Source organism: Trichoplusia ni, chromosome 15, assembly GCF_003590095.1.
Source record: "Trichoplusia ni isolate ovarian cell line Hi5 chromosome 15, tn1, whole genome shotgun sequence".
NCBI lineage: Eukaryota > Metazoa > Arthropoda > Insecta > Lepidoptera > Noctuidae > Trichoplusia > Trichoplusia ni.
The window spans coordinates 4,285,308-4,302,540 of record NC_039492.1 but is presented as its reverse complement, the minus strand read 5'-3'; the positions used below and the strand labels follow the sequence as shown (position 1 = coordinate 4,302,540).

General features: G+C 33.9%; 1 protein-coding gene across 1 annotated transcript in view; it reads right to left on the bottom strand.

Moving 5' to 3' along the window:
- The window catches only part of LOC113501578 (integrin beta pat-3-like), a 38,840-nt gene that overhangs the window by 3,877 nt on the left and 17,730 nt on the right, over positions 1 to 17,233 (bottom strand). Inside the window, exons 3-6 of the mRNA XM_026882798.1 lie at positions 16,304 to 16,611; positions 14,447 to 14,525; positions 13,745 to 14,129; positions 11,239 to 11,453 (exon numbers count right to left, since the gene is read on the bottom strand). Coding sequence (XP_026738599.1) covers positions 11,245 to 11,453; positions 13,745 to 14,129; positions 14,447 to 14,525; positions 16,304 to 16,611 — 981 coding nt within the window. The 3' untranslated portion in view covers positions 11,239 to 11,244. The remainder of the gene's footprint in view (positions 1 to 11,238; positions 11,454 to 13,744; positions 14,130 to 14,446; positions 14,526 to 16,303; positions 16,612 to 17,233) is intronic.

The window sequence follows — 17,233 nt, the reverse complement described above, 5'->3', positions numbered from 1 at the left end:
GTTGAATTTATATTATTATGATTAGTTATAACTGACGTGGTCGTAATTGGAAGTAAATCTGTTTGCACCAATTCAGAATAATGTTTAAAACTTACTACTTCGATATGGTGTTTATACTGTTTGTGTTGTGTATTAAGTAGGTACAGCATTGATTATGTCAATTTCTGTTTAATTACCTTTAAGGGAAATAGGTATACAACTGAACTATAGAGATCGAATTCCAGAAATTCGATTAAAATTGTTGGTTTCAAAACTGTATCATACATATCCATGATAACATTGAATGATGTGTCATTTATAAAGTTTTTTTATTAAATCCGGCGGACGTACTTAAAGACTTGAATACGGATACTATTTTTTTCCTTTTCTTTAACAAAATGTTCTAGGTTCTAAAGGATACTTATTGCACTATTTCACAATACAAAACGTGTCATGTAAAACTATATTGCTTGGTTTGCGCAAATGTTTATCATGTGTGGTGATCAAACCTTTCTAACGCAAGTCACTCGGCTACTGCTCTAATTGAGCTGTCAAAATCTTAACGCAACAAGATATGCAGGGACTGTCGACTGCACTTATTGTTACAAATGTAATCTTTAATGTCTTGTGATAGATGCGAGGAGAAAACGACACTTTATTTTTATATATTTATTTCTTATATTCGTTTAAGATAAAAATAAACATTTTAAATGAATATACCTTTGAGTTCTTTGTCTATAAAATTATTGCATTAGTCAAAATTTCAAATTTGTAGAGCGTCCATAAATTCAATTTAATTATTTATTGCACATTACTAGTTGATCAATTATTAAGTAAGTTCTTAGCTCATTGTGGACCTTGTTGGGCACATCACAAGTACTATACAAGGAAATACATAATCTCCAAAAAGTCTACGAGAGCGTAGACTACTATCTACGATCTTCTACGTAAAACTCTCCCAAGCCGTAATGAAGTCAGTTTTCCGTTTCACTAGCCACAAATCAATTTACGTACAGTACATAAAACTGCTAGTACAAGATATTAAAGTGTTTAACAAACAAACATAAAGGTATTAGCATTATTGAATTTATTAATCACGACGTGTTTATTGCTTTCGAGTAACATTAGTTGTGGCGTGTGTGCGAACGAGCTTTGATGAATGATTCACTAAGAAACATCGTGCAAAACATAAGTATCTTGTTTTATAGATAATGCTATAGGTAGATAACACACGGATGTGGTATGTTTCGCCCTTATTTGTGAGAATTAGAATTTATTTATTCAATCTAGTGGCTTTAAAATAAAGGCAAAGGAGAACTGTTCTCTTTCATTTTAATTGTCCATTCCATTTCTTTTAACTATTCAAGATTTTGATAATTCAGTTTCTTTAATTTTAGTTTGGCCTCTGATTGAGCCTTTTCGTGACTCCATTCAATGCTATGCGTTCGTTATTAATGATTTCGAGGTTATAAAATCACTGTTTGCTTGCGAATATTTAAATTCATCGAAAAGTCTGCTTCATACTTGATATGCAAGGCCGGTTTTGTCTAAAGAAGTTTTCCGTAGAAAAAATCCATTTCTATCACAATTTTTCTCCTTTCATTTCCTTGAACGCCCACTGATACACATAGGATTCTGGTTATGCAAATAAGTAGCATTAAATGAGAAGTAAGTTATCTCAGAGTTACGTGGGTGGCACTTACTATACTTGTGCAACTGCGGTACTAACTGTATTGCTAAATTAATAACGAGGATCGACATCAATTTCTTAGAAGCCCGTTATAATTTTAACGCTAAATTAAATTTCCTGGACTGGTTGTGGTTGCTGCATTTTTTGGTTTCATATTTCTCAATAATTTTATCCTTTAGTAAATTAATGTGTGATTGTATGGTTCCTTAAAATTCAAACCACATACTTTAATACCTACTATACAAAATCGTTCTTGTTATTCCAATCCTTATTTAGACGTTATGTTTACAACAAATAAGATTTTTATTTAAATACCATAAACTCTTGGTTATTCTATATGTTATTGTTATTGAAAAAATATCTACATGTTTCGATACAAAAGTAAAACTAACTGTAACCTCGATAGCATTAAAAGTAGGTATAATTAAAAACTAGGTCTCCTGTAATTAGGTTAAATTGTATTTAAAACTGCTTTCAGTAAGTGCACTTAAGCAAGACAAAAATAAATGTGTAAATACTCCTGTAGATTCGCTTGCGAAGCTTAGCTTGAAGGCCACTGCGTAATTTGTAAGGCCAAGTAGAAAAAGTATTAACTAACAATTTTGAAGCTCTAAGTGAATATTTTGGAAAGAATGTGAATGTGACCACAAAAAATTCCATATATATCTGAATATCTGATTTTCGTAGATGCAAATAAGATGGTAAATAGAATGTCTTGTTAACTTGAGTTGTGGAGCTCGTGACCATTCGAGACACTTCAAAATTAGCACGCCGTTCGTAATAAGGTGCACAAACATCACATACATGTAGAAAACTACATATTAAAGCATTTTGATTTAAAAATAAAGTGTGAAATAATACTAGCAGAAAGTCAGAAACCATTGACCTGGCGTATGATGTCATATTCCAATTAGTGACGTCAATTCTTAGGAGATAATTGCTTGACAATTTAAAAAGATTAAAGCAATATATTATTATTTAACATACAAGGATATTGGGCAAAAACTATGTACGTAGGACAACCTTAAGGATAATGGAATAATTATAACAATAAATAAGCGTATTGTTTGCGTTGAAGTACGTAGAATTAATTGTTTTCCAGTTGTTAAGGTTTATAATATAGGAACATATACTCCTGCCAAGTTCATTCAGTTTGCAAAAAAGAGCCAATTGAGTTTTCAGGGGTAGTCTAGTAGAGCTTTTTACTCTAAGAACGATGTCCTTATGTAGTCTTGTAAACTCGTCTAAATTAAAAATAAATAAACGCAGTATTTTAATACAGATCTTTAAATTATTATTGTTGTTATAGCTAACATAATATGAATGGATTCCTTGTGACTGATTGAATAATTAACATCACAGGGAGATTTAATTTATTACCATAATTAGCTGTCAAATGAAAAATACAACGTAAGCCTTTTTATATGCTTTAATTACTTTATTTCATTTCAATATTACCAAAGGAGTGAAATAAATAATTTTGATAGGTTGTCAAACAAGCGATTTATATAAAAACAAACTGGAACTAGTTATTTAAATAGGTAGATAGAGTATTGGCTAACGTAAGTGGAATCAATAAATCTTGAAAGTAGTAGCGGTATTTATTTGTTCCGGTTAGACACCGGCAATTTCGTGGAAACGCTGACTAATTTATCTCAAGAAGTCAATGTGAAGGATATTCTCATGACTCACTAATAACCAAATCATTGAGTTTCATTTCGTTACAATTGAAAAGATTTCCCGACACAACATTTAGATGTTATGGAAATGATGTCATTTTTTTTCAGTATCCGTCTTGTCTTTTAATGTTTAATCATGTACACGAATTTTTTTATTTTGTCCCGAAAATATAAATTGATCAAATTACAGTGAATAGAACTTACCCTTGACGTCATCATTGTGTGTAATTTTACGAAATCGGTACGTCAGAAGTCCCTCTCGTTAACTTTAAAACTGTTTATCTTTGTAAATTGTTCGAGAAAAAAACATGTGTCTAATATTTTTGATTATCAAATTTCTGCTTTTTTTACCCAGTCATCATCCCTGTTATGTATAAAGACTGTGGGTCTATTTAATTGCTCGTAAGATCGATTGTGTTTAAACACCTTTGACTTGTTAAAGCTCATACATATAAATGCCAAGCTATAAAACGAGACTATTTCTCCATAATACAGAATGGAAGTAAAAGCGTGTAGTTAGTAAACTGTCACTCTAATGTATGCGTCTGTTTGTGAAGTAATGGCCGTTTAAAGCATGGCAATGCTTTAGAATAATGAGGGGATTCGAACTTTGTACCTGTCAGCCGCGATTTGTTACGCGTGATACGTTTTTAGAACTCTATTTGGACTAATGGAACTAGCTAAACCAGTTTTTAAAGTCTGCATATAGTAAAGCTACCATTTTTGACTCGAGTTACGTAGATAGAAAATGTAGAGCGATCTAAAACATGCTTGATGTTACCAACCAATTCGTCTGAGTATAAGGAAAGGTAAAAAAATATTTAATTTCCGAAAGAGGGAATATAGATGCTTTAGACACAACAATGACCAGGTGTCAATAGTGTGGTGTGATATAGCTTAGATATTAAAACACGACTTTATCCAAATACGGTCAATAGACATGGTACATTTCGATCATTGCAAGAGAAGGAAACAAATATTGGTTTGACCCACAGGTCGCGTCGAGTGTCTCAGTCTACAACCACAGGAAAATATATGAAGTGGGACACAAAAACTATGCGCAACATTTTTTATTTGTATAATATTTGACTATACTGTGTATAACTGTACTCGACTTAGAATAATTGAAGTGAACTAGCACGGCGTAAGCGTGTCAAGGCGCGAAATCAAAAATATGATAGCGCGATCGATACGGTCATTAGATCAATGAGATTTAGTACATTTATCGTCTATGTAAGGATAATGTTATTACTCAGTTGAGTACTTAGTATTTATCTAAGTGGGCTTGCATTAAGTGTGTACTTAAAGAGGGTTCGATGAACATAATATGTAAATTGTTCACTAGAAGACTATGCAAACAATTTGTATGTAAGTCGCTAAGAGCTTCTTTTTGGTGTTATTTATCTTTTAAGCTCATTAAATAAGTACTATTTTGAATAGAAATGCAGCATTAGCTTATTAAATTTGAACAGTGAATTGTGAAAAGAGGAAGATAAAAAGATGAGCCTTACCACGAAACTTAACACCGTTCATTAAAAGGGCTATGAACTGACAACACTTCTATTTACGTAAAGTTTTATGTGTTATCTGCGGAAGTGTTTATTAGCGAAATAGTGAGTAAATTAGAGGAACATTACGATGAGCCCACGTCGCGGTCGCGTCCATTTGACTGTGACCTCGACATCTCATTCGCGGGTATTAGCATCGTACGCTACGTTACGTTGCTCTTGAAGGTAGAGACGAAAGGGAAGCGAGGAAAAAGAACTATATATGTTAGTGTAAAGCCCCGAGTTAATCTTAGGTTTTACCGGTAAATCTTAGGATTAGTAAGGATTCACGACACGAGTCGATAAACGAAAATATTTAAGGGAAGGAATTTATAGGGCTTTCAGTATTAGAACTCACTTTATAAATGGTTTTGCAAGTAATCTTTAGCATCAATTTATAATATAAACAATTCACACTTCAATCAGTTAATAATTGTTAGATTTTACAAGAAATCCAAGGATTTACCGGAGCTCAGGCTTTTACAGTAATACATACAGAGAAACATAATCTCCTCCTTCTTCGAACTCGGTTGTTGTTAACATTCTTCATGTAATGCGAATTTTCCATATTTTGACACAATATGAAAAGACAACATTCTGAAGAGTACGAATAATCTATACTTCTATACTAATATATAAAGCTGAAGAGTTTGTTTGTTTGTTTGAACGCGCTAATCTCAGGAACTACTGGTCCAAATTGAAAAATTATTTTTGTGTTGAATAGACCATTCATCGAGGAAGGCTTTAGGCTATAAACCATCACGCTGCGACTAATAGGAGCTAAGATACAATGGAAAATGTGAAAAAAACCGGGCAGGTACACCTAAATCATAACTTATATCTTCTACCCACGGGGACGAAGTCGCGGGGAACAGCTAGTAATGTATAAAAAGATTAGTACAGTAATGTTTCCATTTCACAGATTTTAGGTAGGTGCTACATGACAGGTTTTGGTACACAAACATTTTGTTTTCAAATCAATTGAGGTTATTCATTACCTGTTATTTAAATTCCTATATTTAATATTTCTCCAAACTTATGAGCAATCCCTATTGTTTTTGGAAAAACACGTTCAAATTTAAATATCAATTGTGGTTTTTGTTTCGAAAATTAATAGGTAAATTATTAAGGTAAAAACGTATATTTTTGAATATTCTTTGATTGATACCTACAAAAACAATATTAACTTTTGATAAATCTCTAGCTGTCGAGTGGATGTATTAAAATATATTGTTACAAAATACGAAATTATTAACAATTAGGTACGTTACTTCCTGTTTGAATGAAGTTTTTATCTAAATAACTTGAATTGTATTTAAATAAGAGGGACCATGCATTGTGGACAATAATTTTTCTAGTAGGCATACCCAATCTTTGTAGTTTACGAAACATTGAATCATTGAGTTTTCAAAACCAGTGTAGACTTCAACTTACTATCCTAGTATCACATCATAGCTTAATTAAGTTGATGAGAAGAAGCGACTCTATATTTGAAACATGATACCTACAATCTTCTAATAAATTCAATGAGAATATACAACCTTACAACTGACTTAATTGCTTGAATATTGCTGTATCTATGTGTTAAAGTTCATAAGTGTACATTCTCCTCACTTCGTTTTAAACTTTTTGCTGGCATCGTAATGTCAAGCACTTAATAGATTAAATTGTACAGACGTCTACAGGTTGGCAAATAGCATGTTTTTTGTTGTGCTTTTGAAACACGCTGGACATGAAATGGCGTTGAACTTTAGCGGTTACTGGTTGCTTTGATTTCATACGTTGTAGTAATAGAGAGGCAACAGACTAGGATTATTATAATTATCAATATGTTGTTGTTGTGGAAATTAAGTCTAGCGTGAAAGTATACCAACTCATTTTTGCCATGAATATTTCATTGCATTGAAAACTTCTCTTATCCATACAGTCATTGTTACAGCCTATTGCTTTTCAAGACAGATTTAAACATACGCCTCTAGACCGAAGGTTTTTATTCATTCCTTTAATTTAATACCATAATCCTTTATATGATGACGTCATAAAGAACTTGTGGTTAATTTTTCCTTGAACAGACAAATTCATAGTTACAAATATGTTTTTTCCGTTATGTTATCACTGACGTTTGGATTGTTCACGGTAATAATGACGCAATTATGACATATAGGTTACCTCTTGCGATATATTAGTGGTTAATTCTGATTTATTTAATTAAATTAAGCTTTGTTATTATGTTATCTGAATGGTACTTAGTGGTTGTTATTGTATTTTGTTTATCCTTAAAGGTTTTGCTTTCGTTTTTATTTATAATTAAATATTTTTTTTCGGGATATCGTCACATATTTTTTTCTCATTAAAGCATTGTTATCATTGTTTACCTTAATTACATAAAGTAATAGGCCAGTATCGGTACAGGGTACTAAAACACTAAGTTACTAAATGGTGCCTTTAAAATTAAAATCCATTCACTAGATTCTGACATAATCTTCCACATATAAACTTGAACATTTCCGTATCCGAATACACCCAAAGCGTACATGTGAAGTGTAAACAAAGTGCTTGTGACATTTCGCTGCGTTTCCTTTATGCATTAAAGTTGACATTATATGCATATTGCCCATAATGTTCATATATACGAGTGTTGCCACGGTCGCAGGGGTGCCAACTTGACGCGCCGTGGCGTGAGGGTCAAAGATTTAAGTTGTCTGCGTTCACTGAACTCCAAGTGAGGTCACATAACACTTACGACTTTACCTTTCACATTAATGTAACAAATATTTTTTTGACTTATGACTGCGCTGAGTGAAGTCGTGTTGCGTTTGTTTTATGTGCACTTAAAAATGTTTTTGACTGCTGTTTTTATTTCACATTCATTTTTTGTAATATACTTGGAAAATGTTGCTCAGGGTTTTTAAAAATTCTGACTAAGTTGACATTCCAATGCTATGCTTCTATCCAAAAACACAGGGAATTAATGTAAATAGATGCCACAAATTAGTAGAGAAGCATTTTGATAATTTAAATTAAATATTTACGCTGTCCTAATTCACTATCTTTACTGCGTCCAGTCGTACAAAGGACGTGTTCAAAGAATACGAGCTATACATAAAGTAGAGTGATATGAATATAATTTACTGCACATTATAAATCTATTAACGCTACCGTGGTACCGTGGCCTCGCCTTACTGATAAGCTCTTAATGTCACTGCCTTATACCGCGAATGCATTAAAACCAATCTTAGTACGGAGTACTCATCATTACCTGTACTATGATGTTACAGGACTGTTCCCGTTGTGGAAAAGAGACAGCGTAATGCACTGCGTATAGCAGCATCACCCCTCAACATCGGCTACGAGCTCATAAGAATCGTGCAATGCCAAACAAAAATCAATCTTATGTACATAACCATAAAGACGTCACGAATACTTGATACCGACTGCACCTATTAGGTAAGGAGTGAGTTGCTTCTGGGTATTCGTGATATCATTTCTTAGTCGTAAATGTCAACTGATGAACATGGATCATTGCTGTATATCGACTATAATGTAGTTGTATTGGCGTGTGATAATGTTCTCGACATTTAGTCTACTAAGACGAGGGAAATTTGAGAATACTGATTCTAAAGCATGGTGAAAATATTAGGGATGGAGAAATAAAATTTTACCATCGTTCATCATTAATAAGATCCATTTATTTGCTAATGTAATCACGAAGCTTATCTAGTCAGTAATCAAATAAAACATAGATAATATATGGTTCAGTATAGTACTAATTTTAAGAGGTTTACATAGATTCTTTGCCAAGAACAATATGTTTCCCTATATTTCAGCCAAGACAAACGTAAGTTACTTTTCTATTGTTTTCTGCCTGTTATTAAGAAAACAATCACATTAATAATCATAAACTCTACAAGCCGTATTCAATACTTATTAAACATTGTTATTTACCGTCATTAATAGTATTAAGCAATAATCTTATCTCTTCCATACACCACGAAATATTTTTCATATTTACCATAGCTTAAGGTTCCGCTTGGATATAATTCCATAATTACACAGATTGGATCGCTCATACGAGATAACAGATATTTGTCGGAGATAATGTGAGTATAAAACTCGTTTAAAGGCCTGCAGGCGAAAGAATAAAGATAGCTGTAAATTTTTTATAGCCCTTTTGCTCAATAATATCTTTAATTCGATTTGACAACTAGATAACCAATGGGGCATTAAATTATCGAAGCTTGCACGTGTCACCTAAATTTCACAATGAATGCCAATCGATGGACGGTTTATTTCTTTTTATATTAATCATAGTTTCGTGGAAATCCCAATGGAATTGTTGGGAGGCTGTGAGTCAGCATTCCTTTAAATTTCCGCGAATATACTAGTACTAAGAGGTTCACGAAACCTAACACCACCTTCTTCAATAAGGTTATTATTAAACCCTCGCAAGGAGTACAAGAGAAGGACAGAAACAATAAAAGATGTAGAGTGCCATCTCTCTTCTACGACTGCGGTAGTCTTCTTTGGCGGTTGTAGGCCACATATCTGTATTAAATTTCAAAAATAGTATTTCGGGCTTCAGTTTTTCGAGACTGATTTCTTATGTAATTCAGTTTTGGCCAGCATTATAATTATGCCTTCCTTTTTATCATTGTATATGCTATAGCAATGACAAGTGAAGTAAGGCGAATTTGCTAATAACCTTCAAATGTATCTTGAAAGAGTTTTTGCTACTGTTATGGCAAAAAATCTGTGTGTCCACGACTGCATCATGTCTGGGTTAACGATTGTTGACTCATCGTTTTTTTAAATTAATGATAATAACTGACGTTCGCGACTGATACAAAAAAAAATACTCATTCTAATAAAGAATTTAGAACAAAACCTCTTTTTAAAATTATTTAGTAAGCTTTCGGTTAGTTGTTTATCATACGATTTTCATTAATCAATTAGTTAGAGTGACACGGTTTATACAATGAAATCCAATTAGGTACATCATATTGCCGTAGGCGTACAAACTGGATAAAGGAGAAGTGTACTTAAATCCACCACCTACCTCAAATTACCAGTACAATATGCCGTAATGCAAGTGGTAACAGTTAACAGTATTTCGCTAGTTTACTTGTGTGTTACAATAAAGTGAACGGTTTCTGCAGCAGTTAAAACACCAAGGTTGTTAAAGAGAGTAAATAATAACGGCCTGTGATTACAGGTTGTAAAGATTCAATAGAGAGATATCGGAAGGCTATTGACATTTCGATAGCTTGAGAAAATATCAAACAGTTATGATTAGTTATAAACTATCTGTGTACCAAGTTTTGTCTAAATCCGTTGAGTGGTTTTTTCGTGAAGGAACACACACAGGATAAAATTGCAGTACATTTTGGATACGATTAAAAGCACTTGACTGATCCGAATAGTTGCTTCCACTTCTATTCCCAAGTATACGATTTTTTTCCCTCTTGTATTTTCTTAGTTCCGAACACAATTTTCTGCCACCGAGATTGAGAATAATATCATTCAAAGTATGTATGAGTAAGAGGGTACAGTTTTACAACATAAATTTATGAATGAATCGTAGTATCAAAAATTTAGTTATGTTGACACTTATCTCTGTTCCGAACTAAACTCATTGAGTTTTCGATTTAAATTGAGCACATTTAAAATCATACTACGGGGTATTTCCAAAGCGACAAATGAACTTTCCTCATTCATTCATATTAATGCGCGTGAAATGATCTTAACTTCGTGACTAATGTAAATTAAGAACGTTTAAATTATGCTTTGAATGACAAGTGGCTCTGTTGCATAACTTATACTATTTAAAAACTGGATTTATAGATTCTTGCAACATTTTTGACATTAAAATGATTTTTATGTCACAGGGAGAAAATCATTCGTAAGGATCCCAGTTCGTCTTGACTCCTCGTCAGCCTATGATTAAGGACTTCGGTTATGTCCGAAACTAGTCCGAAAATCCTGATAGATACCCATTAGTAAACCATTGCATCATTTAAGGAAAACTCGTTCAATTGAATTTCTGAATCGATTTTGAAGGCACATACCAACTCAACATTTTTAAACTGTCTTTAGGACGACTTTAATTCCATTGTTTCATGAAAGGCTGTACACCTCATTAAAAAACAAAAGATAAAAGTTGAACAGTTGCCATTAAAACAAGATAGCTTGCAACACGTACTCATAGGCGTCTTTCTTGCACACAGGCAACAGTGCTTTAAGATCTCATTGTACGGCTACTGATCACAAAGATTTGTTACAGTTTTACTGATCATCCTTCAAGAAATGCGAGAGTATATATTCTAAGAGAAGATGTGTAACTCACCATAAACTACCACTTGCCGTAGGTGGGGTTCTTGAAGGAGGAGGTAGGCGGTTTGTAGAGCGGGTTCTCTCCGCGGCAGTCTTCGGCGTCAATGTTCTGGTACTGTGGGTCGTTGAGCGGGACTGGAGGGATCGCGTTCATGTGTTTCCATAACATCACGCCTCCGATTGCCGCTACGGCTGCTAAGATGCCCAGGACTCCCAGGATAATGCTCACTGGAGACAATTTTGATGGTTAGGTGGTAAGGATGTAGCTCATGTATTAGTGTTAAATATGTGTTGTAAACTTCGAACTAAATCGGCTTAGATGTCTGAAATTGTTTTATTATATATTTAAGAGTTCATCGTCCTATCCGTACTTGCGTAGGTACCTACTTTAAACTCGTGTTTTATTAATTATGCATAAAATATACTAAATAAATATGCAAATACGGCGCAGTAAGGTGTATATTCAGTGAAAAAATAAGGTAAATGTGTATTATAATTCAACTGTTATTACAACAATAAATACAATGAATACATATACATCAAAATTTTTCAAAAACAAATGACTAACATGGCTAAAGTAAATCTGTACATGCCTAATACAGTTAATACATCCATATAAAGTAATTTAAATCAATGTCATTGTTTTGGTAGTCTTTTCGTTTCGTAAACAATGTGCCGTGGGCGGAGTCAAGAAGCGGGGAACTTAAACAAATAATTTGCTAAATGTCACGTACGTTCGCTCAGTGCAATTAAAATGAAGAGGTAAATTTCTTATCTTGTATGTTTTATGACGCTATTGGTGGCAATTGTGAACGGGAAATACCTAGCGAAGGCATGAACATGTAGAACTACTGGTGTATGATTAAGAAGTTACATCAATACTACAGAAAACCATTCAAGGAAAATGAAAAATTCAAGTAATATTTAAAGCCCTAGTTTGTTTTTGTCAATCTTCAGCCCCAGATTATAGAGAACGGATAACCGTTTAGGATTGCCCGAAAGGGTTTACGAGGCACAAAGAGCATTGGAAGGAGCGTGGATGGGTTTTACTCAGTGAAGGTCTCCCTCACGTTCAACCCAAAGCAGAAGGCATCTTATGATTTCCCATCCGGGAAAAAGTATGGGGTTTGGAGAAGAATTCCTATGGTTTTAGGTCTAGAAAAGAGTCCACCCTACTCCAGAGCGAAGGAAGTCGATGAGAATTTTCATAGAGATACAAAAAAAGGTAGCTAGTATTATAACAATCACTATCGTTAAAAGAAAAAAAAAGTTCAAAGTCCAACGTCAGTCTGTTTATTTCTTAACATTTTCCATACAAATTGACTATTGTTTATTGTTATTTTAACGAGGGGTGGGAGAGTGGGTGGTCTAATAACAAAGGGGACAAGTTCGTAATACGTCACTTGTCTCGTATCAGCTGTTATAACGACCGTCTGTCGTCTTGCTATCGTATTGTCATTGTTTATCAAACAGTGGCGTGTAAATATTATGTCATTTATAGGACACACAATAGGTGGAAAGGTGTTCGGACGTAGACAAGTGTTTAGAATTTTGATGTGTAGTGTGTTTGACGATATATTGTTTTATCGAGATGACTTAAAAATTGGGGAGAATTGTCTTCAAGTCTTCATTATCTCTTATTGTGTTTTTGTTAAGAGTTCGTTAAAATACTATTATCCGTTGCGAAATTTGAGTTAAAATCCCATTGAAATTATGGAATTTCGTTAACATTATTGCAACACTCGTAAATGTAGAGATGTACGGCCCAGAATAATTTAGGCAACTATGTTATACACACGGTTTTTGGATCTGGTATTTGACATGAATAGGTGCATTTGTAAAATGAGTTTAATATTCCAAGAAATGCTTGTTAAACTTGTATTTTATTTTATTAATCTAGGATGTATTAATAACACCTTTGTTCAGTAGCTTGTGATTTTTCACAGGAATACAGGTAAGAGTTTAATCACGCAGTATTGTAATAATATCGCAATTTAAATATTTATGATTTCCTACCGCTTTATGAATTGTACTGCAATAATGGACATTTTCCCAGTTCTCAGTAGGACAGTTTGACGGCACAATATTAATAACACATTATACAATTGGCCGTAATTATTGTTTTCTTAAGCGATAGTATTGCTAACGCTTTAGATAAACATAAATTATGTTCTTAGAAATGATACGCCACAGCTGGTGTTAGTGTTTGTTTTGTCATGTCAAAAGACGGGAATTATTGAGTACATCTGTGTAAATTAAAAAAAAAGCAGCTCTTAATACGATTCTGAACTCTATCGTCTTTAAGTTATAGTTCATTTTGGACTGTTACGTCAAAAATGTGTAAAAGTAGAAATTAAAAATGACTTTAGCATTCACAAGAGTCGATTACTGTTCAATGTCACAGATAAGAAATGAGTGATATATGTATACTTCCAAGAGACAATTGATAACTTTCATCATAAAGAAAAAAAAAGCTATGGTCATAAATAATTCCATATTTAAATTTTAAAAGTCCTTACCTTTAGGTGTTGCAACAATCGGTGCGGAGTTAATGTCGTTACAGGTTCTCTCGATCATGAGGTAGATCGTTTTATCTTCAGCCTTTCTAGCATAGTAGTCAATATGGCAATCATTGACAGTTTCATTGCAGGCTACCCAAACATTCCTATTTAAATGATCTTTAGTTTCTCTAACGGATTCATTGAAGTTTTGCACGATCATGTTGTGGACACAGCTCTCACAGTCCCCGGCGGTACTGTTTAGGAGGCAGTCTTCGCACTGACTGCTGATCATGCAGATGTCTGCGCAGTATTCCTCTTGGTCGAAGTACTGAGAGCCTACGCGGTCGGTGTAGCAGATGCAGGTCTCGCAAGGGCCGCAGTAGCCGTTGCCGGAACATTCCGCCTGTGAATGAGTATAAGTTACTGGTGTATGTTCCTAAGATTTTTTTGTTATTTTGTGATTGTTTAACCAACATTAATTTTAACATTAAAGAGAGAAATGCATTGATTTGTAAAGCCATTTGGGATCATTCAGTTTGCATCAGAGACAAATTTTTCATCGTCTCGTTCGATAGCGATTGCGTTTTGATTTCATACAGTCAACTGGCTTCTGGTATCAGTAGTGATCAAAATTCCGACAAAACATTTTTAAACTCGATAAATTGATAGTAGTCCTGGTCAATTCTATTATCTAGCTTAACAACTTCCTGCAATACTTACATAACTGAAATCAGGGTTCGTACACTGGACATCACCGCGTCCTTTCGGGCAGATTGGGGTGTTACAGAATTCGCCAGTCCTGTTGGAGAGAAAAAAAATATAACCTATTTTGTTCAAAGAGAAAATACATACATATGTCGGTCTGTTGTTATGCACCATACAAAACAAAAACGGCTACTTTACATACCAATAACTCAAGATGACTTAGAATAAAATATCCATCTTTTTAAGCTATACACATTGCTCTATACATCTTATTATGTACAATAAGTTTAGTTCGCGTGACAGTAAGCCTTCTTTGACGGTATACTGGTTTGGAGATATCGATCAGAAGCTAATGGCATAGTTGTGGACATCCTGTGGCGTCGCCGGGATCGTGGTCGCACTAGAATGTGCTGATAATACCCGTTATGTTACATACCTATTACTCATAGGTACATCGATAAATATTTTTGCACGGTTTGCATACTAATCGCTTGTTGATCAAGATTGTGTGAACTAATGAACGGTTGTTATGAGGATACAACGGGTTTTAATAAAAAATTTTGAAGGAGTTTTTTTTTTAAGTAAATTTTGTTCACTTATGAATGAACTAATCCAGCACTAATACAGGCAACAAGTCTTGTTGTTTTATTAAAAATGTCTTATAACATCAGTACGTGCATGGCCCTAACGTTGATTGCTTTTGTAATACGATCGTTCTTCGTCGACAATCACAGCAATTACTCTCCATTATCTTATAACCTTTCTCGAAATAACATAATCTAAATCTAATAACAGCACGCAATAACAATATTTAGACTTGCAGCTGCAGTCTTACAAAACGTATTGCATCAGGGCATGGAACATTTTTAATAACCCCGACATTAAGAGGAAAGCGGGCTCTTGTGCCACAATTAACCCAACATCGAGAACAAAGATGTTTTTGTTGTACAGAACCTAAATATTTACTAGCGATAAGAGCTTGCGAAATTCAACCTTATTCAATTGAGTTATGAAATGTTATAGCTTGTGTGATTAACATGTTATGCCTCATTGTGTCGACATTTCGTTGAATTACCTATACGCGTTGAATTTGATATGTAATGTAAACTAAGTTTTGATCGTCATTGGTCTTCGCAGACAGTGTTTTGTAAATCGATTAAGACTATATAGCAGGTGATACTATGGATGTATCTTTATGAGTACACAAGTTTTTTATTTTCATCTTAATGGTTTTTGTTAATTTTAAGTCCTTTGCTATGGGGAAAATAATTTGCCAGACATGTCAGTCAGTTATGTCGTATTTAAACAAAAAAAAATCTTTCGAAAACTCAGCTAATCAGCAAACTGATTTTCTTTATGTTCCAAGTGTCATACTAGCACCGGACCTTTTATTTACTACGTAGAGACAAGTAAATGGTATTAATGTGTGTTTGTTGGCAGCTACTACACATTGCAAAGCTAAATCAGTTTATTATGTTTACAAATTAGGTATTTGCAAGTCCCTAGGGTTTGTGGCACGGCGGTGAAGGTTTCACTTATGTTCTTTTCTTTACCTCACATAAGATAGTGTAAAAGCATGAGTATTAAGACGAAAATCCAAAAATTTGGGATCAAGTACGTAGGAACTTTATATCCCTTTACATACTAACTTGACACGTCGTGACGCTTAATTTATTATTTTATTTGACACATTTTCAACGGGAAAACCACAAGTTCAAATATCATAAGTGATTATTCCCACTTAGCTTAGTTAAAATTGTACCTATCTTGAACAAAAAACAAAATTTAATGAAAACTGGCTCGTGTGATACCTTATGATACAAATAAACAGTCATTGGATTGGAAAAATATATTGTATTGAATGTTACATACCATTCTGGGTGGCACTTGCATGCACCACAAGACAGGTCGCCATGGCCGTTACAAGTTGCCGAATTGGTATCCACCTTCAGACTGCACTCGCACGCGCATGGGACAAAGTACTTCACCGTCACATTAGCTAAATGGCCGACGCTAATAGTGACGAAGACGAATTCAGCGGTGGAACCCGTGGCTGAACAGAAGTCCTGCAGCGGAGTGGCTTCGATCGTCGTCCTACATTTGTTGTCTCTGCATTTCGTATCGTATGTTCGTATATGGAACTTTGAGGTCTGCGTTGTGTTGGAGATTCCCATTTTAATCTGTTTATAAAAAATAAAAATAAAGTTAGAAAAAGATCGTCGGTGTCATTTATTTTTATATCAAGTAACTAGAAAGTTATGATAACGTTCATTATGTTTCGGAATCAGAATGAAAGTTTGATGTCGATATTAATTCGCTAAATGACGAAATTAGGTTAGGTTCTTGTAAATTAAACAAGTATAAAATGCCTAAAAGCTTATATAGATTAAACACATAACATTTATCTTCAAATACTAGTGGTAGATGGTTGTAACAATCACAGTATACAATTACATAAAGCATCGAAAATGTTATCATAACATGTCCAAAATTGTATAAGAATCTTCAACTTGTCTTAGCCATCGTCAACCAAATTAACCGACTACGCTCCTATTGTGCGTGTAATTATAATTATAGCATCATTATAAAACATTCTACCGTGATTATTATAATTGTCGTAATTATTCCAGAGTCATATACACTGGGCATGCTTGAAATGTTGATGCTCATTTATTTTAAGTTGTTGTGACATGTTAGATACAGTTATGATGGTGTGTTTCACGGCTGTCATGTGTTTTCTAGTAGGTTATGATGTAAAGTTAGGTCGTCCCATAAATCAAAACTTAAGAAACACTACGATTC